A 26,462-nucleotide genomic window follows, 5' to 3' on the forward strand; every position below is an offset into this window, starting at 1 on the left:
GCGGAACTGTGTTATCTACAAATGAGGTAAAAACATGAATTGCAGGTATGAGGGTTCGCACACAAAAGCAGCAAGAAAAACGCGTACACTGCTGTCAAGGAGATAATGGCTATACAACTTCAAATATTATATGTTTAATTACATAAAATAATGGGATCATATCCATGTCTAATATTGAAGATGCACTATGCCTCATGTTTTAATATTGTTGCTTTATAATATTAATCATGGTTATCATTTCAAATTTTTAGCCTTTTTAATGACGTGTGGGGCCTTGTCAAACAGGTTGTGCAGGTGCTAAGACATTCGGTCAGTTGGTTCAAATTCATTTAGTCCATTTGGGCACAGGGAGCAGTTTGGACTCGATTAGCTGCAAGAGGGTTAACAGGGCTAATAAGACTCCTTGACCTTGTTAATCCCATTCGCCACAGCCTCTGAAAACAATTCATGGATGTGTCATTGTTTGCACTAAAATTATTTCAAATGATTAAGAATGGTTGAATTTTGTGTTCATAGTAGAATGGAAGGAAGTACTTTTCCAAGCCAATTTCTTTTCTGGATCTCTACTGCTAGTGGAGCTACTACTGCTGCTAGTGAAGCTACTACTGCTAGTGAAGCTACTGCTGCTAGTGAAGCTACTGCTGCTGCTTGTGAAGCTACTGCTGCTAGTGAAGCTACTACTGCTGCTTGTGAAGCTACTGCTGCTAGTGAAGCTACTGCTGCTAGTGGAGCTACTACTGCTGCTAGTGAAGCTACTACTGCTGCTAGTGAAGCTACTGCTGCTAGTGAAGCTACTACTGCTGCTTGTGAAGCTACTGCTGCTGCTTGTGAAGCTACTGCTGCTAGTGAAGCTACTACTGCTGCTAGTGAAGCTACTGCTGCTGCTTGTGAAGCTACTGCTGCTAGTGAAGCTACTGCTGCTAGTGGAGCTACTACTGCTGCTAGTGAAGCTACTGCTGCTGCTAGTGAAGCTACTACTGCTAGTGAAGCTACTGCTGCTAGTGAAGCTACTACTGCTGCTAGTGAAGCTACTGCTGCTAGTGAAGCTACTACTGCTGCTAGTGAAGCTACTGCTGCTGCTTGTGAAGCTACTGCTGCTAGTGAAGCTACTGCTGCTAGTGGAGCTACTACTGCTGCTAGTGAAGCTACTGCTGCTAGTGAAGCTACTGCTGCTAGTGGAGCTACTACTGCTGCTAGTGAAGCTACTGCTGCTAGTGAAGCTACTACTGCTAGTGAAGCTACTACTGCTGCTAGTGAAGCTACTGCTGCTAGTGAAGCTACTGCTGCTAGTGGAGCTACTACTGCTGCTAGTGAAGCTACTACTGCTGCTAGTGAAGCTACTGCTGCTAGTGGAGCTACTACTGCTGCTAGCGAAGCTACTGCTGCTAGTGGAGCTACTACTGCTGCTAGCGAAGCTACTGCTGCTTGTGGAGCAACTGCTGCTGCTAGTGAAGCTACTGCTAGTGAAGCTATTGCTAGTGAAGCTACTGCTGCTGCTAATGAAGCTACCGCTACTAATGAAGTTACTACTGCTGCCTGCTGTACATATCTGGCTATTTTTGCTCTTTATTCGGTTCATTGGAAAAATGCTGTGCAACCTTTCTGAACCAGACGGTCCTCAGGGGAAACATCTGATAGCTCAGAAAATCTGAGTCAAAGTCAAGGTTAACACTATTCAGTGAAGGAGAGCGACACGTGGCATTAGAGATGCCATTTAATCTGTTGCTCATCTTTTCCTTAATAGCATGAATTTATCACCTATTTTCTATTCTGTCAAATAGAAATGCCAAGTGTTGCTGCACAGTCATCATTTGGAAAAAGGATGCTGTTACACTTCAGTATTTCAGCTCTGTTATGGCTAAAATTACATTTCATTCTTGCATCAGTATTTGATGGAAACATCTAGTAACCTGAACCTTATGCAGATAGAATATAATATGGCTGGAGTTGGGAGGATTTCCTGTAAAGACTGATTTCAAGGTGAATGGCCCCATGTAATTAATTCCACAGGGCTTTTTGAACGGTGCAGCATGCCATCATCATCCTGTGTATTTTGGGTCCATAAATTATCTAGGAAACAGATCACAGTACTTAATAACATCAGATATTTTTATGTTATTTGCTTCCATTTATTAATAGACTTTGGATGTGTGTGTGTGAGAGAGAGAGAGAGAGTGAGAAAGAGAGAGTTGGACACCACGTTGTGCTCAAACACCATGTCTATCTGTCTGAACAGGCGAAAACAACAACAATTTTATTTTTGCACTAATAAATGTATCTAAAGTGAGTCTAAAATTTCATTTCAAGTTAGAATATATGCATTTCTGTTTAATTTTTACATTTTATAGACAAAACAATTAATCCAGAACATAATCTACAAAGGTCAACAATGAAATCTGTTACTTGCGGCTCTAGTTGAATTTACAGTATGTAATAGATTGGAGATGGTAGGATTAGGTGTGGGTTTGATATGACAACCAGAGAAGATATATAACCATGTGTTATAGATGTCTCTCCCCGTGTGCATCTCCAAGCCTATAAGACATTTATTCATTTTTCTGTCCTATCAGGAAGCAGCAAAGAGATGACATACAGCAGGCCTATATGTAGTTCAATGCCATGCAATTTTAGAATGGCTCAGGCCTCATCCAGTGATCAGAAATAAATCAAAGCAGAGTTTCTACACATATGAATGCTTGATGTTTTCCTGCTTTGATAAGGCATTGTCTTGGGAGATGTTATGTGTTCCCAGCTTCAGCGATATACCCTACAATACAATTAGTTATGTGTAGGGAGCATACGAGAGCAGATCCTTTAAATAAAACAAATGTATTACTGCGCTGTTCTGGTTCATTCACTATCCGTATTGAACAAATCAGATTACCCTGACTGAAATGATTGAAATAAAATATATACTACAGTCAGTTTTGGCTGCCAGCCAGTCACTGGTCTGCCTCAGCTCGCATGCTTCAGCCAATCAGACACACTTCACAAAAAAGGGCAATCTGTTTAAACGGGGAAAGAGACGTAGCAGGTCTGTAATGCTGATGTGCTCTTGCTGCAAGTGCTGAGGATGTCTTAACACTTTTCCACACCTACCATCACCCTGTGGTGTCATGTCACCTGCTTGTATCTGCTTTTATGTAACATGGTGCACTTGTGCTGTCCTCTCACAGGGAGGATTTATGGTACATTGAGTTATGGCCACAGACCGTACATACAAAACTGATCTATTCTTTATTCTTTGCCAAAAGTAAGCCAATGTTTTGTGTTCTGTATTTTTCAGTAATAATGTAAGCCAGTTGTTACTTGTCCTCCCTGATATAAAGCTTTGACAGCCACTGTGAAATGACAATGAAAGAATAGAAATTCAGAAACACTTGAGAACACATACTCGTATAAGTTTTGACAGTTTGTCATCTACCTGACAAATGTGCTTCGCAACCAAATAGTCTGTCTTGGCTCGACTGTACTTCTGTTTTTTTTCTCATAGATTTTGTTTTTAATGATCTCCATGTTTCCAATTCAAGATGTGCTCACACACTGTGCCATATATACTGTAGGCTATTTGAACTTGGATAATGAGAAACCCTTAAAGGCTGGAGTTATGTCTTCAGATGCAGAACTGGATGGTGCGGCTTCAGCTTTAATTCGAAGTTATTGACACTGTCTGAAAATGAAAGGGCTGGTAAATTATACAAAATGCATGTAGCCTGTTAGTTGAGGGGAGGTTGTCTAAATCAGGAAGGGAGGAAACGTAAAGATGTACAGCTGATGTATTCACTTTGTCACATTTCACAGGACATTTAAAGCTTCACCAATAGTTTAAACGTTTGGGTGATTTTCATTATTTAACAATGACTAAGGGACTGCATGCTTTTCAGTGGGTTCAGAAGCAGGTGCTAAACTTTCTGCTTAGGAAATTCAATTTAATTGAAAGAAAAAACTGCATTAAAGCTGCATTTATAAGTATTATATATTAATAATGGATCAAATGACTTTGTGCAATGCTAAAAGTGTTGCTCATACTAATGAACCCGCAGGCCATAATCACCCAACTCTGCAGTTCCCCTCAGCTATACGGAGCGTTTAGGGTCTTTCAGCTCATTGTTGTTGCAACTGCAACTTTATTGCTCTCGTTAGGCTTGTTTGTTGCAAGACAGGCAGACAAAGTTAGCGACTAGCTGGTGAACATGGTGGAGCACTTAGCAGCTAAAGAGAGCCAAAGATTTTTCTCAGGAGTTGGTGCAGACAAAAACAGATCTAAAAGAAGAATGAATATTGGATTTGCCGGGTAGACACAAACATGACTGCAAATAAATGCTAATGTCGCTACGCGTCAACTGGATGTGTAAATAGGCAACTAGTTTGCCATGTTAACTTTATAAGGTAATAATATGACAATTATGTATTTACAATTTCTTGCACTGTCCACAAGTGGACAAAAGATGAGTTGAAGATAGGTTGACTTAAAATAATGCATATCTACACAATACTGTCACTGGCAGTAAGTTAGCAGAGTTCTACTGACACTAAACAAAAGTGAATGAATCACAAAAACAGCATCTCAAACATATTACCTCAAAAGACCAATTCCCTCCAGAATATGGCAGACTGTAGCGTCCTCCATTCGTCTGATCTTGTCATTAACAACAAATAAATCATACACCTAGCAGAACATAAGTGTCAAAGACATAGTTGGCCACACATTAACGTGTCCGTCCTTGGAACAGACTGATGAACTTTAACAGTTATGTCATCATTCTCAGAAGGACGATGACTCACTGTGAGTCATTACTTGAATCATTTTGAAAAAGTTAGAGAGCTGCTAAACTGCACCCAGCATATAAAATACTGTGTCACTGTATTTTGTTTGGTTTGTAACTATTTGAAATGCAAGTCCCATTCTTGCAGGATTTGAACCATCAGAAACAACAAGGCAGAGATGCTGCTGTGATTCTCCTGGGCCGAGGAGACAGATCACATGACTTATTCAGAGTAAATAATAGACCAATGCTTTGGCAATTTTGAGAGCTCAGCACAGTTAGAGATTGAGGTATTTGCATTTATAAGTTAACACTCTGTTGCCTCTTTATATGATTCATTCTATGACTAGCAAGTATCTCAAAAGCCACTCCACTTAACTGATACAAATTAAATTAATTTGTTCACATTTAATTTTATGGCCTGGGCCATAGAAAAACAGATTTAACAATCGCAAAACAAATATATGGCTCGCCCTCTGTGAGCTGGAGTTTTAAAGTTAGCTCCGTGTTTATTTAACCTTAAAACATTTTATGAGGCGCCCCAGGATGCAATTTTGAATCCAGTTACACATGACAGAGACGGGTGTCTTGGGACATGGAAGCACCCTGGGAGGAGGAATAACAAGATAAAGAATCGCATAACAAAAAAAAGTCACAGGTGCTTGTCAAGTACACAAAACCCTTTGAAGTGAATTTGTCCCTCAGCATCGTGTTCAGTGCGCTTTGCTGAAAGATTAGACCTCATGTCAGATTTTTACTGCCTGTGTCAAGGAAGTACAGAGATAGACATAGACAGATAGATAGAAAGAGAGCAAGAGAGGTTTATAGAGATGGACAGTCAGATAGAAAGCAGAAGATATATAGTAGATAGATACAAGGAAATAGGCATAGATAGGTATAAAGGAAGATATAGAAAGAGAGCAAGAGAGGTTTATAGAGATAGGCAGTCAGAGGTATAGGTAGAAAGAAAGAGATATAAGTAAACGCAAATTCTAACCCAATTTCCAGAAAATGCAGTTGGTGGCACCAATTCTCCAGTCTTTTGCCATGAAACCATTGTAGAATGAAATGACGTAATTATAAGAGCAACAGTCGAACCTCAAACTATGGAAAGCCATGTGGAAAATGTAAAAATATGACATTTATGTTTGTGTCATGCCTCCAAGTTCAGGAACATTGTCGCCGAAATTTGTGTGATGCTTAAGTCACATGCTTAATTTATGTCATGACTTATTGTCTGTTTCCATTACAGTGTTGCATTTTGATTTTATAGATACACCAACCTTTCCACCTCAGCCAAGCGCAAAAACATTTATTATTAACTTTTCTTATTATTATTATTATTGTTGTTATTATTATTATTATTATATTTTGACTTTTTTTTCAATCTTCAGTGTTCAGTGCATTTTCAATTTGCACATAAAAAGAGGTGGTGATGGAAACTCACTTACAAATAGATGCAGACAAGGAGATATAGACAGGTAGATAAGTTGGAAAACAAAGAGAGAATATTAAAAATTATTATTTTATAATTATAATATTCTTTCATATGAGCTTCATTAAACTCTTGTAATGACTGAAATATGGATCTTTTCTTCTAAAACAAACTTTGCTGGGGTTCAGGTCGAGTCAAGGCAATTTTATTTGATACCAATTAATCGCAGTTAGTCTTGCAAGGCTTCACAATGCCGGCAGTATAAAAACATCTTCTAGCCTCGCTGAAGACACGGAGAGAAACCCTCTGAACTGCTGCAGAGTCCCGTGTGGAGGCTTTCAGTGTTCATGCTCACATCACGAGCAGCTTTGAGGATGGCTGTGTATCAAGCTATCTCGGAGACAGCCTGTGTGTTGCGTGTGCCCACTGATGCGGAGCAGCAGAGTGAATGTCAGGTGGAGCTGGTGACTCTGTCGGTTTGGGGGCGGCAGTAAAGATCTGCGTGTGTGTGTGCTGCTTACCGGTGATAGGTGAGAGCCTGTCGTAACCTAGGAACCTGTGTGTGTGTGTGTGTGTGTGTGTGTGTGTGTGTGGTGATGGTGGAGGTAATGTGTGTCGTGGGAGTGAGAATTCAGGTTTAGACAGTGGGCAAGAATCCAGTGCATGACTGCATCATTGTGTGGACTATGCAGTTCAGTGAAGGGGAGATTTGATATTTTCTTCCTCTCAGTAGAGCCTTCCTTTAAGCCAGAGCTTTGCCCAGGGAACACTCACAAAGGAGTCTTCTGCTGCAGCTGGCAGAATCCTGCTACGTGATCTAAAACCAATTTCGCTATTTGAATAAGCTAACACTTATTTCCTTATCTTCCCCTTGCAGTCCAAAAAAATCCAGGCTCAACTGAAAGAACTGCGGTACGGGAAAAAGGATTTAATTTTTAAGGTAAGTTCAAACTGAAGGGGGTGGCTTTATAGTAGCTTCAGACCAGGGGTAAACAGGTACTTCAGACCACCTTGAAAAGATGATCCCATCACATGAAGTACTCCAATTAATTCAATCTGCAATTACAAAGTCCCTCCCAGTCAGTAGCCTGCAAAGTCTATTGGATAAATGATGTGGACGGCGGAGGATGAAGTTGATACAGAATTATGCATTAGATCATATAAGGGGGATCTTCAAGACGCAAATTACAGATGACACCATGTATTGCTACAATTCAGTGGGTACCACATATTATAGGGCATCAGAAATGTGTCTCTTCCTCACATACTTCCTTTGCAAGCACAATATAAACAACAGCAAACAAGAAACTGTTCTGTATTGTTGCCCACCCGTACATCCTCCACTGCCCCTTGTACTGCAAGGACTAAATGTTCTTAGATGTGAGTGCTTGTGTAATATTTATTGGCATTTACCGGTACATGGACTGACCTTTCAGGTCTTGTTTGCGGTGTTAAAATGTCAGTCTACATTTCTGCCACAATGCCCTGTCATGCCATTTCTGAAATGTATGTTCTGATCCTTCAGACCCATCATTCCTAAAGCTTTGTCAGACTTAAATGAATAAAAAGGACTAAATCCTCACAGACTGAATTTTATGCTTCCAGCCCAACGCCTGAATATATTGTCCCTGGATGTCCTGTTCCTTGTTCTATTTCTAGCCTGTGAATGATGGATGCATTGACTTGTTTGCTTGGTGTCACTGCTCGTAAATCGTTGTCTCTAAATTGCATCAGTCACTCACACAACACAACCTTATTGCTCAATGTCACCAAACATTTCATGTGGACCTTCAAAACATTATGGTATTCAGTGATTTGCAGTTGCAGAGGGATAAGGCTAATTTGATCATACTCTTTGTCTTGTAAAACAGTCATCTTTGGGAGAAGACAGACAGGTCAGAGGGAAATGCATTATGCCCTTCTGACCCTCACAATATGGCTGTTCTTACAACTCATATGTATTCCACATATGTCGTGATCAAAATCCCAGTGGGAGACGAGAGAGCAGGATGTAGAGAAGAGCTACTCAAGATACGGAAATGTCATCAGCCGCACAGTGGGGGGGGGGCTGTCAGTCAAGGCACCTTGACCGGGAGGCAATTGTATTGTTATGACGGCTGTTGTACCACATCAAACTGCATTTTGCAGGACAATGTCACAATACACAAAAACACAACAACCTGACAACACCGGAGACAGAACAAAATCAAGAAACCTCAAAACCTAATTATTCTATCTTAGGAACCATTCAGTCTTTCTTGGAATTGAAAGGTAGGGCCATGACAGAAAAATAATTGTGAAACTATAAAAACAGAAACGGGTACTGTTTTGACAAAATGCAATAATGCAGATTCACAAAATGAGGACAAACTGCACCTACAGTACCAGAAAAGAAGCCAGCATTTTCTTCACAGGATCATTTTCCAATAATAGCCCTCAGATTTGAAGGACAACTTAAAAAGAGAGCCAACTCTGTGGATCCAAAAACCATGCAGTCCCAGTACTTCACTGTAAACACTACACATAGGCAGGTTCCCCTTCGCTTGCTCAGCCATAACATTAAAGCCTTCAGAGGAACTGACGGTGCCTTCCCTGCGTTTCCCTACGAGACAATATTTTTGGCAGAGGATTCGTATTCGAGCCTTTACATCTTCTTTTCTCCATCAGTCCACTTTTAAATGTACTCCTAGAGCTGTTTCTCCTCCAGCTAAGAAAAAAAAAACAGAAAAGAAAAATGACGGCTTGATGTAGTTGCATGCCTCGTCTAGCAGAGTGGCTAGAACCCCACTGACCCCACACCTATATAATGGACTCAGCATAGAAATATGGAGCTTTAGACTTGGAGGCACTAACCCTGAAAGTCAGTGTTTCTGGGTCAGTGGCCATGCGCCCGCAGTCCTCGGAGGACTATCCGCTGATGATGTTCTGTATAATGGATGTAATGGCTCTCTACTATAATGCTGCACACCCGCATGCATGCACACACAAACACACATAGTCTTCAGATCCTTTAGAAGACAAACTAAGAGCTGGCTGCAGCACTACACTTTCTGAAACTCAGGACTTGGTGGTGTTTTGCGATATTTCTCCTGAACCTAACACATATATAGATGCAGAAAGGTTTCAGGCAGCTCAAAGTGCAGCATTTTATACTGGTGTTGTGAAGGAGCCTATCTCAGTTCATTCTTTTGGCCAATTGTTACATCATATTATAATGTCCACTGCCAGTAATTTAATGGCAAATATCCAATATGTCGCCGCTCTCTTTGAAATTGGACTGTTTTTATCAGTACCCTTCAGTATCCCATTATGTTGGAAATTATTCAAACGAATAGTGAATACTTATGATTTTGCCATTTGCCACTAAGAGATTATATACAAGCCTTTGTGTCCATGATTAAAGAACTGTTCCTCAAACTTTATTACCTTTGGATTCCCTCTTGAGCACAGCCGACAGCTACAAATGACTGTGCAATTGTCCTAAACTCCCTGTAAATAGAAAAAAAGACCTTATTTGAGACGGATCTGAAATCTTTGGCTTCTTTGAAAATCCAGAGTAGTGAATTTTGCCCTGTCCTTGACTGTCACTGCATGACTCATCTGTCAGGGAAAACTTAAACATCGTTTCAGCTGCCCCATTGAGTGGTAGAAGTGACAGACAGGCTCATCATTAGAAGTACCACTTTGCTGGCAGAAATTGAGATGAAAATCAAATGAAATTGGCAAACATGCCAAGAGTCCCCACAGTGTCACAAAACTCAAAGAGGTACCACATAAGTCTATAAAACTCACCAAAAAACATCAATCAGCCATCTCTGAAATTTCATACACTTTTTTTTTCTTCCAGAGATTGTAGATGCTGTTTGTTGGGTAAGCTGACCTTGGGTGTTTGAGAATCTAAGCCCATGCAGTTTATCATTTTGAGAGGCCAGTAAAAGACACCCAATAAAAGTTCATCACCAAGGCCAGTTTTACACAGACTGCATGCAAATTATCCCAACACAAGTTTCTCTTCTTCTTGCTGATGAATTTATCAATAATAAAAGACTCCTCAGAGGGAGCTCTGTTGAACCTCATATGGAGTTATATTGGCTCATTTACTGAAGAAAAGCCTTTTTGTGTGTGTTGCTCAGCTCAGGGATTAAACTCCAGCAATGATGCTCATTAAGGGGTTTGATGGTTTCAGGAGGTCTGCTCTTATAACTGTCAAGATTAAACCTTTCTTCTCTCTAAAGGGCCGATGTGATCTTTTTTAATGTGCCTTTGAATGAACTTATGCTTATCTGATTCCTTATACCCCCTGGATTCTGCACTTTTCTGTGTTCAATGAAATAGACCAGAGGTATTATTCAGCAAAGCATTTTAGCACTAAAATCAAACTAATAATTTTGCAATATAATGCAGCTATGATTATGAAAGTGTATGAGATCCCGGTACTCTCCTGTTTAAATACACCAGAGATATATTGAGTGCTCAGAGCGTATAATGTACATGAGATGTAGTGCTCGATCAAGTCTATGAGTGTGCGTGTGTGAGGTGTCATAATACAGATTTTAAAAAGTCAGGACAAAAGTGATGATCTGCAAAATAATAAAGAGTCTCCTCAATCCTTTGTGCTATAGATTTGTGTTATTGATAGTGCTGGGGAGATGAGATGGGGATGGAGAAATGCTTTGTTTGCACAGAACAAAGAGGGTTCAGCTGATTCAAAAGTCATGTCTTTCTGCAGGGGCAGCAGCTAATGGACTTGGAGCACAAGTTAACTATAGCCAAGGAAGAACTGGAGAAGACTGCACTGGATAAGGTGAGAAAAAAAGTACTGATAATTCATGATTTTATTTCATTTCTTCCTGCTGTAATTATGATACTACATGATTTGTAGGGTGTTTAGCTAATATTGTATCTCTCATTTGACCCATTAAACCCTGCAATGTCACTGAATAGAAAAATTGCATCTAAATGAATAAAGTACTTAATAGTAGTAGTAATATTATTCTGTATAAATCCTTGTTTTGGAGAGTGGAGTTTTGAGGATGGAGGTTTAGTGTAAAGGTAAAATAACTCCCAAAATGAACATTTTCATTGACATTTTCTCATTGCTGAGGATGTTTACCTTCAGGAGGTAGAACACATGCAGCAGCTTTAATTTATGAGGTATAGCGTTATTTTTACATGTGGTTATTGACAAACTGTGACAGATGAGATAAAAATGCATGGGGAGAAAAGGGCTGATTAGGAAAACTGGTAATTCTGGTGCTCAGCTCAGGCGAACTGACATCTGAGGTTGTTGTAAAATAATTAAACCGATCGTTCTGTCCGTTATTATCATTGATTAAAAGTAAATGATCTTTTGAACATTTCTCGTTACTCTGGTGAGTTCCGCTTCATGTCTCGCCTAACGATGCCTCCTGACTGCTGCTCTACAGTCACTTTAAAAGCATGGCCTCCCGTGGCTTTAATGCTTAAGTAAATTTCTCATGTGGATGGATGGAGGGATGGAGGGATTCAGAAATCTTCTTGTGTGTGTAATCTTGTTTGGGGACAGGAGTCTCAGCTGAAGGCGCTGAAGGACACAGTTCACATCTGCTTCTCAGCTGTCCTGCAAAACCAGCCCAGCAGCAGTCACAGATTTCCCACCTCCCCCACCCACTTGTTCAGATACTCATCACTCATCAACAGCTCCAGAGTCACCTTTCAGCAGCCACATGCCAAGGTAATTCAATATTCCACTCAGTTCCATCTGATTTAATGTATATCCAAAAGAAGGCCTGGGTTGTTGTAAAAATCCAACCTTTTTATATTTAATGAATCGGCTGAATGATATGTTCAGTCTGCCATATATCTACTGTACATGAGGTCCTGCTGTCCTTGAACTAACAGAGACGTCAGAAAGAGTACTTATATCTAGCATTTCTTTCAAGTGTTTACACTCTTCTTCATGAAGTAAAGTGGCCTTGTAAATACGTTGAGGATAGTTCAATTCTCGTTTCTTGTAATTTCAACAGTTTTGCATCTCTGATTTCTACATTTCTTGATTTTGAAATGGCTCAAAAACCTCTGAAAGCATGTTTATTCATAAAAGTAAAAGGAAATACCTTTCTCTTTTCTATACAGAGATATACATGTCATTGTGGTAATCATGGTTGATTGCAGTGTTGGAGCATTGATTTTTTTTTCCAAGACGGATTAATTTAGAGTGGCCTTGAATGAACAATGCAGGCTGAATGCAAAATGCCTACAGCCCTCTGACATCACCAGAAGCATGACCAATGGGTCTTTTTCACAGCAGACATTCTGACTTGTCATAGCAGGAAAAGCACCGGTGCAATTAATACCATGAACGATGGCTCTATTCCATTTAAGTGTATCAGTAGGTCATGTCAGACAGCCAACATGCAAAACAGCCCTGGAACAGATAGAGCTAAATGGGGTGCAGTCCTTATTAATCACACTTAATTACACCTGTGATGTACCTGCTCTGACATGTCAGAGTGTGGGCAATGAGAAGGCCTATATTGTAACACTGACATTACCTTGCAATATCTGGTCAACTTGATTGTCAGTGACCCCAGTTTAAACACAGCAGCTACAGTGTCTTGGATGAAAATGAGATAAGTTTGTTTTGTAAAGTGAAAATGGAAAGCGAGCTGGATTTGGGATTCGCCTCTGTAATGGTGGAGTTTAATTTTCCGTCCGACTTTCTAGATAAGATAAAGCAGGCTGCTGTTTTTTCCCCCCTCTCTCCTCTCTATGTAAACACTTTTAAATTGAAATTCATTTCACACTGTAACTCCCAGCTAGGTGACATCATGGAATATAACTTGGTGCCAAAATATTCACCTCACTACACATCAGAGCGCACATAATGCACGGTCTGCGATATGAATTTAAGTGTTAGCCGATTATTACCTCTTTCTCAAGTGGCTATTTGTCAATCTGATGCCCTGAGTATCACTCTCCAGAGAGAAATAGCCCAGGAAATAATTACTACCAAATATAACAGTTGGGCAAACACAATTCCAGAGGTTGTTCAGAATAATAACATGTCTAAATCAAGCAGCAGTCCAAGTAATTTATGTCAGTCTTTATGTTCTATGGTGCTGTAGCTTTGGAAGTAAAGCCCAATTACTTTAGGGCATTATAGGAGTTTCGGTATATTGGACTTAAAATTTGCTCTCTATGAAAGTGTTAACTCAATGTGACACAGTCTTTGTTTGGAGCCTCTCAAAGTCAAGGTCGCAGTAGACTCAACTAAGGGCTCAGGATTTAATCCCTTTTAGGAGTAAAAAAAAAAAAAGAGGTGACTGCCAAGAGTATTCATTGTAAAAATAGGATTATGCCTTCAGTGCAGATAATGCTTCTTGTTTTGCTAATGAAACACTTTGACATTTTAGGACTCATGTCAAGTGTCAAGGTTTTACCCAGCCAATACCTTGTTGTAATTCAAAAACAACCAATACTGACTGATTCAAAACGACATTTCTACGTGTACTTCTGTGACTCTATAGACCTAAATGAAAAAGAACTGAATGGCAGCAGAATATACACATCACTTTTGTTTCTTGAAAATATACTTAATAGTACCTACAGTTATTTTTCCCTCTACCAAGCAGTCATGTCAACCTCAATCAGAGATTGTGTTAGTTCTGATTTCTGAAAAGCAGTCGCTGCAGTCACTTTGAAATCATCAAGTCGGCCACAGCACCGTGGTGCCTTATCTGCCGTGATCCTGGTGAGCAATTCTGTCTTTAAGAGGCTTTTCTCTCCTCGAAGCAGTCACAATTTACCCAGCGTCTCTTTCGTGGGTGCCTAAGAGATTTGACATGCCACTTTGAGGATTTTTTTTTTGTTTTCAGTACCACCGTCCCCACCAGTGTCACCACTGTCCCTCTCCTGTGCCATCGTACAAGACAATATTCTGTAATTGGCACTTTCTGTCCACATTTAAACTTCCGTCTGTGTTTTCAGCAAAACAGGATGATCCCATTATAACAAGTGTGCATTTCCCCGTCATCTTCCTTTCATTACTGTGAGCTAAATAAATGCAAGCACACGGGCAAAATAAGTATCTCATAAAAGAAAAGACAAGTAAAGGAAACTCAAGGTAGGTGTCAGTTGATTTTTCTATGCTATGAAGTTTATACTTCCCACTTCATTAGCATACAAATAGCAGCACTCCACTTGTGAGTAGCTGCTAGCGCCATTATCTCCTGTAGCCGCTGTACACTTTGACGGGCTGTCTGATAAATCTGAGCGTGCCCTCAATGTAAAAGATTACTGGGGTGCTCCATCTGTCCGCTCTGCCTGTGCATGTGGAGGTGGGTCAACTCTAATATGAATCACTGCCAAATTTATCTCAAATTAAGTAGTAAAAAAACAACACACAAAAGAGCTGAACAGTTAGGCTGAGAAGTTAGGTAACAATCCACTGACAGAGAGGCAAATGTCAAGAACTTCGCTCTTTGATGACCATGTGTGTTCCTCATTACGCTCATTAACAGCATGAAAGCGCTATGCAGTGTTATTATTACACCCTTTATCCTAGTTTCTGTTGTGTAGTTTTGAACTTGACATATAAATGAATGGTAGCTGAATGTATTTAGTTAGACATGCTAATACTTCTGAAAAAGCCGAGCAAAGCATATGCTAATTATTGTTGGTGATTAAAATGCAATTATTTTGCACACAGCAGGGTATGATGGCACTACCACCAATGAAAGAAAAAAAATGCTCCCCAGCTTTTAACATATGGAGGAAGCCTTTATCCACCAACTCAGTGATAAAACATACATTTGAGTTTCCTGAGCACACTTAGACTAAAATCCGCTTTGTGTTTTTGAAATCCAAAGTGGGTAAGTGCAGGGATGTTTGTTCAAGCACTCACTGACACCACTTTGAGCTTCACACTCGTAGTTTGAGTTAACATAATGGGCCTTAAGCTCTGGTAGACGCTACAGATAAGACTCTCCCAGACCTTGCCTCTCACACACACACACACACACATACACAAAGCTCTTCTTGCTGGTGAAAGATTCATTAGCGTGAGGATGCAGAGATCAGCAAGATTGGAGTGGAAGTTGCTTCATATTTAACAGTCTCAGGGAGAGAGCCAAGTCTTGTGGTCCGATAGCATGCAATTTTCATCAGAGTAATGGGAGATGATGTCTTAGATGCTCAGAGCACTGTGCCGGAGGAGAAATCAGGCATTTCATTGCCCTGCTCTCAGCATTTACTATTTACTTTTATGATTGTTTCCTTGTCTATATAAATCGACGGGGTATTCATCTCTGCCACACAAGGAGGAGTTAGTAGGTTGTTGACAGTGAAAAACATGCAGCTTGTAGATATTTGTCAGCTGGATTTGGATGCCAAGTTTCTCACATTTGTTGCATGATGCAGATGTTATTCTAACTAAGACTTAAGTATTGGTTTCTAATAAAGCTCTTTCTTAAATTATTTTTAGATATTAAACTTTCACAGTCAGTTAAAAAGGTGCAATGCAGGGTTTCAGAGAAGAAAAATCTTTGTATTTTAAGAGGGGAAATAACATTATCTTATTGATTATATACATTTTTTTTATAAATGTAGTTAACAATTAAACAGAACATTTCTTGATGTGTGTTCTCAGTTTAAGCACTTTATCATGTTTCTACTGGAGGATTAAATGGCCATATGGAAATAGAACAGCATGTTAAATGCCTCCCTTCTTCCATTGCTGTTCTGTAAAATTCTGCAGATTCTGACGGATGCTGTCAAAACTTAAGAAATAATTCATGAAATGCTCGCCCAAAAGTGGTCACTTCCACAAGTAAAGCCAATTCCATTGAAGCTGCCTAAAAAGATGTTGTTTCAGCTGACAAAGTAAGAATGGAGTTCGACAGTGACAGGTTAAGACTGCTTGTGTTCATCTTGCAACCGTCTTGCTTTATGCTCTCAAGAGACCACTTTTGACCCAGTTAAGGAAGGTACTTTGTACTAGCTTTGTGCAGAAGACTGGATGCAGCAGAAAGACAGTTACTTTTGGAGAAATAGCTGCTGTACAAACTCAGTTTATCTTGTACTGTTTGGGGCTTACTGGACAATATGTGGTAGACAGCAGGAAAAAATATAGTGTCTGATTCAAGCATAATTCCTTATATTACTTTTGTGTTATAGGAGGAAAAGTCAAAGATGTACATTTCCTGCACTGCTTGTAAATGTCGAGATATTTCAGAACATGTCAATTGACAGGTTGGCCTTTTGCAGTGTTGAATTGTGTTCTCAACGCCTACGTGAGCCACTGGCCTATAGATCAGCAGTACAGTTAGCCTGTACAGATTGTTCCAAGTAGCTGACTTTTCGAGAGCCTGTTGCTGGAGTAGTGACAAGTTTGTACCTCATTGTGGGAGAAAACTGGAGTTGCCCTGAAATAATGTCAACATTCACTATTCAAAAGGGTCAAGCAAAGTCACTCCACCACATTCAGTTATTGACATCAGTCTTCTCCGGACTTCAGGGTCAGGGAAACTGCGGGCAAAGAATATCCACTATACATACACAGAAATAATATAGAAGGAAGTTCAGTGGGGCTGTTCTCAATTATGCCTATTTACATCGCTACCGAGGTCTCCACAAAATAGCCTCAACTACTGTATATGATGACAACACAACAACTGGTACTGAGTTACTCTGCTGCCGTATACGTTTAGAATATAATACCGTCTGCCTTGTATTATGATAGAGAACCCCCCCATCGATAAATTATGTAATTTTCACGTTATTTACAACCATGACCCTATTTACAATGGATATTTCTGTTGAAGTCACAGTTTTAAATATATTCTAAGTGATTATATCTTGCTGCCGGCAAGCAAATAATAAAAAGAATTTGAATTTGAATGACGATGTTGAGTATGTGATGGAAAGAAAATTGACAGAACCCTAAAATCTCTACTTTGTGTTTACTATCTTTTGGCCCCTGGAATAGAGCATTTCTTACACCACTGATTCAAAGCACATCAACCTCCCAGGAGTCATGTTTTATCATACATACGCGTTCCAGGTGGTGGTGATATAGATTGACTACTCTCTCTGGACTACCTCCAGAGAGAGCCTTTTGATCTCTGACTGTCCATCTTGTTTTCCTCCCACTATCTCGACATTGCTTTGGCTGTTTTTGCAGTGGGTCACTTCACTGAAACATCATTGGCCATCGCATGCAGCTCTCACAGTCGTAAATCCCAAATCTACCTCCCAGAACGAAGCTTACTTTTCACTCAGAGCTGATCTATTTATGTTTTTACAGACATCAAATGGTGGTTTGAAGATCCAACATGTTCAAGTCAGTTAGCAGAGAACTGTGCATTTACATTTTAATTCATAACAAAATCAGACCCGAACACTAAACAAAGTTGATGGGATCTACTTCCTTTTTCCTTTTAATACCCTGCTAACTAGACATGTAACCAATGTGCATGTTCGTATATGTTCCCTCAACCACAAGAACCAAAAGACAACTTGACATTTCCACTTTCCACCATATTGGAATGGTTAATGCTCAATATGGCCTACACCATTGTCTCATAACATGGAAAAAACGCAGGTGACAAAACATTTCAAACTTATTATTATAATTATCTGACATTGGAGGCACGTCATGCACAGTGTACATGAGGGAAATACATTTGGCTCAGTGGATGGCAATGTTAGTCCACCACTTTAGTCCAGACTATTGGATGGATTGCCATGAAATCTTTTACACACATTCATGTCCCCCCCAGGATGAATTGTAATCACTTTGGTTAACCCCAGACTTTTCATCTAGCACCATCATCAGGGGAAAATTCCAATTTGTCCAATACTTACTACATACTACTATAATTTTCACATGTTAACACTTTAAACTAAGATGGTGAACATGGTAAGCATTATGTTTCTATTAGCATTGTCTTTGTGGGCATGTTAGCATAAAAACATGAATCCACAATCACGGTGGCAGTTGAGAATAGTTTTACTTATTTTAAGACTACTTTGGAAACCAGAGTTTGGACACGGCGGGTGTGGTGGTGTGGATGTGGAGTCTGGCTTCTCACTGCAATGTTTCAAATTATAAAACTATTTGTGCAAAAATATTTATTATTAATTAATGTTTTTGATCTTTGTTCTGGAAATGTGATGGTTTAATAATGCTGGGTTCACCTCTAAGCATTAGTATTTCAATAATTCTCTTTTTAGTTTGTCAGCACTTCCTGCTGCCTGTTACAAAATAGTAATTCCAGCCATAATTGATTTACTACAAATAAATAAGCTGAATTAGTTTAAATGAACAAGTATAAATTATGAACATTTAAGTCAGAACTGTTTACTTTTCAAGAACCCCAGAGCCACTGCTGCATCAACAAGCCAGTTACGCATTTTAATTTCAACCCCAAGTTGAAATGTTTTCTTTTTTCTTTTTTTTCTACAGGATATCTCCAAAGTTCAGAGAATTGTCACAGCCAGTAAATCACCCATGAACATCGATGTAATGAGGAGAGAGAGTGGCGGAGGTAAAGAGTGCCAGATGGAAAAGGTGAGCCTTTGGAGTAATTAAACTGTAATGGCCTCTGTGACCTGAGGGCCCATATCCTGAGGTTCATCTGTTCACTGAATTCATGCTCAAGTCCCTCATCAGAAATCAAACAAGCAACTTTTACTCCAAGTGTCTTCATTTGGTTCAGTAATTGGACAGCTTTATGCAAGAACTGCAACTAGTTTCAGTTTGATGAAACATTCATTAGTTAATAGTTTTTATCTACTTCAACTTGTACTTGTAACTTCATTTTTCATTTTGTTGAATCAGTTCTTATGAGGATTACAATCTCCCTCATGCTAAAACAATGAATCTGTTAATCCATCAACAGTAAATGAATGCACATAAAGTATTCAATTAAGATATTAAGATATTAAAATAAAGTAAAGATATTCAATTAAGCAAGTCATTTATGGATCAAAAAAGCAAAACATTTCCCGTTCCAAGATTCTCAAATTGGAGGATTTGCTGCCTCTCTCTTTTTTTATACAATTTTAGTTTCTGAATACTGCTTGGGTTTAGACTGCTTAGACAAAAGACAAACTCTCCTACAACCTCTATAAAGCTAACATGATTGGGTTGGGCTAAACAATTAATCCAAAAACAAAATCAATCAATAATGAATATAATTGTTTGTTGCAGACTTTACTCTCACTAACAATTTCAGCATACATTTTAACTGCAACTGCAAGGCAGAGTACTGCAGTTGCAGATACAATTTGCAAGTTTACACTCACTTCAAAGAGTTTTTCACTCAACTGCAATTTCCCAGTGCAAACATAGATTTACACTGAGATCTTCATTGGAACATTTGAGGGAGCTGAGTGCCTCACTGGCACTTTGAAAGCAGTTATTGAGGGAGGAAAGAGAGAAGCAGTCACTGACCTCTCCCATTCAGATTTCTTGTGAAGGACTTGGGCACCTTATAGTCACAGCCTTGCTTCTCAAAAATCCAGGCAACTGTGAGCAGTCAGTTATCAGGGAGGCTTTGAATGAGCATCTCCAATGCTGTCAAAATCAAGAGGATTTGAAGAAAGCGAAGGGGAAGCGAACAGGGTCCATAAGGATTTCTGACAAGTGGCCATCAAGAACTATTACAGATATAAGTTGATAGACCACTGGAGACAGGGGAGTACGGAGGGATGCCACCCGCAGAGGAAATTACCTTCTGTGGAAACCGTGTCAAAGAGATCGTTCTTTAATAAAATTTGCCGTTCACTGGTGTCCCGTAATTGATTATATAATTTTGGCAGGGTTGTAAAAATCCTGCAGCAAGAGAGAGAAACATTCTGATACAGATAAGAGGAGACATTTGAAACAGAGACTCAGATATTGTGTTTGCTCGTGAAACACTGCCACATCTCCCCCTGTCCTCCTCTCCCTGTAGGCTGGGAGGAAATGAAGAGAGACAGTTTGTATGAGCGTGGTTAGCTTGCAGTCTATGCTTCAGTTTGAAAATGAAATGTGATAGGTTTGCTGCAGCCTTAACGAATGATTTGCTTTCCATAGACACACCGCCATTCTTAACTGTTTGAAACATATATTTCATACAAAACGCATGAAGCTTGGGATTGTCTCATGGTGGTCTGCAGCATCCAGGCGTTCAGCTTTACTCTGCACTCGTTCTGTAAATGGTTAGATACATCCAAATATTCTTGTGTACAGCAGGTGCTTCAAGCAAGTCATTCACAATTTACCTAATAAGATTAGAGAGGAGTGCTTAATGGACTTTGTTAGTGTTCACCTAGTATAAAATTATGTTTTGGTCCTAACAATTTGCAGCAATGTTACATGAAAGCAAATTATTACCAGGGGCGCAAAATGGCTTCAAGTTTATCACAGCAGGGGAATGATTGACATTGCTTGTAGCCATGTGTACAATTCTGTAAAAGAATAACATCCTGTAGGGCTGCAACTAACGATTATCTTCTGTATTGATTATTTCATGATTGATTGTTTAGTCTATGAAATGTCAGAAAATGCTGGAAAATTCCCATCTCAGGTTCTGAGAGCCCAAGGTGACATCTTCAAATTGCTTGTTTTTTCCAGCTAACAGCCCAAATCCTGTTTTCTATGATACTATAAAAAATGAAGAAAAGCAGCAGATCTTAACTAGAACCAGAGAGTTTCAGGCATTTCTGCTTATCTGAATTACACAATTAACAATCAATCATTCGTTTTATCAACCTGATCATTTCCTATATCTAGACTGTTCCACTAGATGAAAAATAGGTGAAATTGTAATTCAATAAAGCCAAAATTTACTTGACAATTTGTGTTGATGAATTTACTGTTAAATGACTAATACATAAATATGTCTAATATGTTCATCTCTAGAAAACTGTAGAAAATAGTTTTTTGTCCAGTACACATGTAAATACCTAAATTACTGCCATGAATCAATGAGAAAGTTAGTTGGATGATTCTATGGTTGTAGAGGAAGTAAATTAAACCTCAAAATAAAAAAAGGGCATATTAATGTCACTGATACGGGTCTATCTATGGTCTATTCTATTGTGTTGTAATTGAATACACACTGTATACTCATGTACTCTCCACAATGCACCACCATATTTCCCCTCTACTCCTACAGACGGGAGGCGACTGCTTCCAGAATCAGACGGAGGAATCAGCCCCGGAAAGTAAAACACTACCAGAGGCAGAGCAGGTGAGCCACACTCGAATGTATATGGAAATAATGACATTTCAAAATGTACTCTTGTTGCTGCAGTAAATTCTTCTTCTCCTTTGGCCACACAGGAAATTATCAGTTAATCAAGGGAAATGTCTTATAGGATAAGCCTGGTGTTTGCTATATATATTTTCAACAAATCCCATAAAAAGATGCATTAGTCCGCCTCACAATATTTTCCAACACGCCTATCTTGTCACTCAGCCCCAAACTCATTTATTCCTACTGAAGACGGAAATGTTTAAATATGGGTCACTAATATAAAGTGATTTTATTTTTTAAAAGGCTCAGTAATTAAACAGCATTATTGCATTACACAACGTCATTATCAAAATGTGAAAAACAGCATGTAGCATGCTTTAAAGGAGTTCATGGAAAGAAAGCTTAGACAAATGTAACTCGCTCAGTGTGACTACGCAGTGACGAAGTACGACACAAAGAAGTGAAACAAAGGATGGAAAGGCACACAACACCTACATCGCATTCCTAAAAGAAGGCAACCAATCCACTAAAACCTCATATACAATCTGCCAGCATCACCTATGGTATGTGATATTCAAAGCCCTGCCAAAGCCTATGCATAACTGCCTCCCTCATCATATTATTGAATTGAGTCACACCTGTTTGACGATGGCAGATGGTACAGCAAAACAATGCATCTCATTTCAATGCAGTGCAATACTGTGTAACTGAGCAACTGTCTTGCATTCCAAGTGGCAGCGATCCATTTTTAGACACACAGACTATTTGCACAAGAATACAAGAATATTTCAAAAAAGATCTCGACAAATGGGCAGATTTGACTTCACTGAGGGGTTTTTTTGTGCCAGAAAGATATTCAGTGAGAGTCTGACAAATGTGTTTTTATGTAATTCAACAGTGGACTGTGTTGCTTATTCAAAGAAGTACAAGATAATGGTTTTCAGTTTTAGATTCAATGTAGAGAAATAGTTCTGCATAATATGTTACATGTCAAAAGCAGTTCATTCCCAGAGGCAGTTGTGCTGCACAAGATCGTTTGAAACCCAAAAAGATGACTTCTTCGATGTTCCATTATTACTTTCATTATTACTTTTTTTTTTTTTTTAGGAGCAGTAGCAAAGTTGACAAGCAAGAAGAGATGACTTGTAACGTCTCAGCTGGGCTAATAACCATCTTTTTTAAATCTCATTAGTTGAGAAATCTTCACATTGCGTTACAGCACTGAATCTACAATTATCTCTCTTTCCCCGCTGTCCATTGGTGCCCCTCATGCAGCTCTTGCCATTCATGGTGCAGTAAACAATTTGATTAGTAATGATTGGCATTTCGGTCTCTGTGGATCAATCTGCATTAAAGTGCCTTCTATTCCTGTCACTACTCTACCTTCATTATGTGTTCTCGTGTTCCATTCCAAGCTGAGTGGCATCTTCACTTATGTTCAAATGTTTTTGGAAGAAAAGGCTGTTCTTGTAGTCCTGAACCTGTTTTTGTACAACACAAAGAATAGAAAAGGTTTAAATAAAAACAGAGCAACATCTGCACTTTTGTAGGTGAGATACACTCAGCCTCCCCTGGTACACTGATCAATGAGGCTCTCATCGATGTGGCCTGAACATCGACAGTCTGACAGACCAACACCACAGCACAGAGGAGTTTTCAGCCAGATTAACTATAATGTCAGCAACATGGAGGAAAATAATACGGTTCTGGCTTGGTAAATACCCTGTGTAGGCGTAAAAGCAGCAGTATGCAATCTAACCTGTATAACATTTATTAAAATGTTAGGTGTATCTGCTGGAGTCCATCATTAAGATTCTTTGAGAGTAAAGTTTTTACTGTTTCCTCTTAAGTCAAAAATATAACTCCATAACACTTCAGCAAGCCCTGGCATCCTTAAACAACAGAGCACATCTCTGAAGCACAGTGGCATCAGTGTTGTTTGTTTCTGACATTCCTGAATTCATTAAAAAAAAGGGTGAGAGTGGAAGCGCACCAGCTGGAATATAAAAATCACAACGGGTGAATTTGACGGGGAAAAGAAAAATCAACTGAGCCAGACATGCAGTTGTTCAAAATCATCAATTATTCATTATCATTCAAAATTTGTACAAACAATAAATAAATAAGTCTATCAACTCTTGATTCTTTACATTTTAGGATTCCTAAATAGTTGAATTCTGCCTCATTTTCTAATAGAGACTATGTTAGGACCCTGCTGTGGCTCAATATCCAAGAACACTAAAGAAAATGTGTTTCATATACATGGCATCTGTTTTAGTTGCTAATATATTCCAAGAAATAAAAACCATCTGCCTGCTGTGGCAGTTAGTTAATTAGATAGTTGGCGTCCACCTACATGTTTACTGACGCTGACAATAAAACAGAGCAAGGAAGAGGGTTACTTCCTTTTTACCACATATTTAGGCCAAGCGCAGTAGACGCTGCCCATAGTACTACAAAAGAAAGTTTTCTTCCTATCAATGCCTTTCAAAAACAGTCACAACAGCAAGTCAAAAAAGTCAAAATCGTATGTAGCTGTACTGAAAACATATAAGTTGTTGTTTAGTTAGATGTATTGTACATTTGTTTTAAATCAACTAGGCTGCTGACATTGGTAGTGCTGCTACTGAGGAAGCTGCTGCAAGTTTTTCCAAAAATCCACCCTTGCACAAAAACTTTTGGATGTCCTTAAGGGAGTTTTAGCTGGTGATAAATAAGATGCACACCAAAAAGGAAAATCCCAAACACACATCAAAGTGGGCGGCAACTGAGGTTGGCAAGAAGCCACAAGAGTGCATTAAGTGAGAGATCGTTTGCCTGCAGATGGAAGTGAGAGTCATTGAATACCGAGTCTCAGTCACTGAATCACACACAGAACATACTGAAGTTGAAAATGTGCTACTCAGTATTTTATAATTCCACAACTGTCAAACTGTGTGGTCAAATTAAAAGTTTACTTTCAAGCTCCCCCAAAAGTGATGGGATAAATGTAGAGGTGCATGTCGCCTCTTTCTGTTTGTTTTGCTTCAAGCCAGGTGATAGAACTATAACCCACTGCCGTGCAGAGTGATGTTATAATAATTTGCAAGCAGCCAGCAAGCCTTAAGGCATTCTCCAAAGTGACATTGGTAAACACAAAACAGATGCTTTGCTCTGGGAATTGGTTTCTCGTGCCTGTGTTCAGTGCTTAAACATGTCATTTCCAAAAATGACTGAAATTATTCAAAATACCAAAGAAAATTGCATTCCATTTATAAAATACACTGGAGCCCAACAATTCTGCCTTTAAAATGCTGGAAGCTGGAATTTGTGAAAATAGCAGGATAACAGGAACACACACACACACTGTGTTTCAATGTGCCACTGAACCGTAAACAGACTGCTGGTGCTGTCAGTCTTTAAAACCCAGAGAACTGCTGGTTTTCCGTCCCACCAGGTAGTTAATTGCATTCATTCCCAAGTGTAACAAATGTTCTCAATAGCTGGAATAAAAACCAGAAGGACTCTGTAGCTGTGTTCCAATCCTCTTTAGTAAATTGTGTATAATTGTGAAATAAACTCACATTGTAAACTCAGCAGTCATTGAACTTAAACTTAGTCTTTGGACTTTGGACCTGTAATAATGCCATGGAGTGGCTGTCCATTGTAAAACAGATGCACAAGTACAAGCAAGAAGGTGGCATGATCCACTTCCTGCAATTGGTTTCACGCTATTCTATTTATCCACAGTTGGTGGTGGCAACAAAGGCGGTGGAAAAAAATGACAGCTAGTGAGCAAACATGGATGTAAACAAAGCAGGATTTAAAACATTAAAATGTGCTTTACAAATGTTTTAGGAGGAAGGAAATGTTTCGGTTGGTTCTCAATGTTTCTAACTGTTTTAACTTTCTGGCCAAGTTGGAAATTTCCAATGTGAACCAAAGACGATTGCCCTAATGCACTATTAGCTTTGGTATCTGTGTGACTGAGTAGGAGCAAACTGGCAACGACACTATGTTGACTTTTCCAATCAGCCTGTTCTCGGAGGATGAGAGGGTTCAGAACAATACCTTTCAGTCTTTCAAAGGAAACACCTTCATTAGGCTCCATCAACTGAAGAGGCAGGGACAGAAGTTGGTAGGAATGGTAGGAATCAGAAACTGATTATAATGCCCAATAGTAATGGCAATATAAGCATAACGATCAATATTATCTCTATATAACAAAACAAGGTTTTTCTACTTCCTTTGCATCCCAGATATTTAGGAGAATTTCCTGCTTAGATTACAAGCCGCCACATGTCTACTGTGGAATAATATTGTGTCAGTCTTGCTCATTATGAATCTTTATCCTCTGAACCTAACAGCAAAGGAGCCAAGCGCAGACCGGAAAATTCAACACAAAGCTCTCAGACAACAGCGAGGAGGCAGAGGGAGGCAGCAGCAAAAAGACAAAGCCACATAAATACAACTGAGCGGACGGCAAATCATCCAAAATGCAGAGCTCCTGCATTGCCTGAAGGATCTTTCTAAGAGCACACACTTGCGCACTCTCACAAAAAATCATACGTGCGCCCACACACACACACACACACACACACACACACACACAGCTACACGTATGCATATCAGCATTGTTTGCAAAAGCTGAGACACTGGAATTGTCGACAAACTTCAAACTGTCATCTGAAAACCATAGTAAAATGGCATGCATTCTAGAAATTCTTTTTAAAAAGGTAGCAATGGCACTGGTAACTTGTTTCATGATTGTTCATTTGTTGTTTACTTATCTGAGTTTTATTCTGAGTGAGGACACTGCTTTCTAAATGTGTGATCTTTCTAGAAAAATCCCTTTGCACTGGTGAGGTCTGACACTGTATCCTGTGATAAGTATTTCAATTGACAGATAAAAAATGCTCCTACTACTACTATTACTACTACTACTACCCAACTTAGAATATTGTTTGTCACTCATTGTAGCAAGGTTAATTTACTCCTCCACATTTTGAAATATAGAGGCTCAAGTTGGCTGGCCAACTGTTCAACATTTAATATTTC

At 39.3% G+C, this 26,462-nt stretch overlaps 1 protein-coding gene across 1 annotated transcript in view; it reads left to right on the forward strand.

The window, feature by feature from the left end:
- Positions 1-25,879, forward strand: part of luzp2 (leucine zipper protein 2) — a 63,814-nt gene extending 37,935 nt beyond the window's left edge. The window contains exons 7-12 of the mRNA XM_070905810.1: positions 7,079-7,141; positions 10,931-11,005; positions 11,747-11,914; positions 18,647-18,751; positions 21,345-21,419; positions 25,772-25,879. Coding sequence (XP_070761911.1) covers positions 7,079-7,141; positions 10,931-11,005; positions 11,747-11,914; positions 18,647-18,751; positions 21,345-21,419; positions 25,772-25,879 — 594 coding nt within the window. The remainder of the gene's footprint in view (positions 1-7,078; positions 7,142-10,930; positions 11,006-11,746; positions 11,915-18,646; positions 18,752-21,344; positions 21,420-25,771) is intronic.
- The last annotated feature ends 583 nt before the right edge of the window (positions 25,880-26,462 follow it).

The sequence above is a fragment of the Enoplosus armatus genome, chromosome 1 (assembly GCF_043641665.1).
Source record: "Enoplosus armatus isolate fEnoArm2 chromosome 1, fEnoArm2.hap1, whole genome shotgun sequence".
Taxonomy (NCBI): domain Eukaryota; kingdom Metazoa; phylum Chordata; class Actinopteri; order Centrarchiformes; family Enoplosidae; genus Enoplosus; species Enoplosus armatus.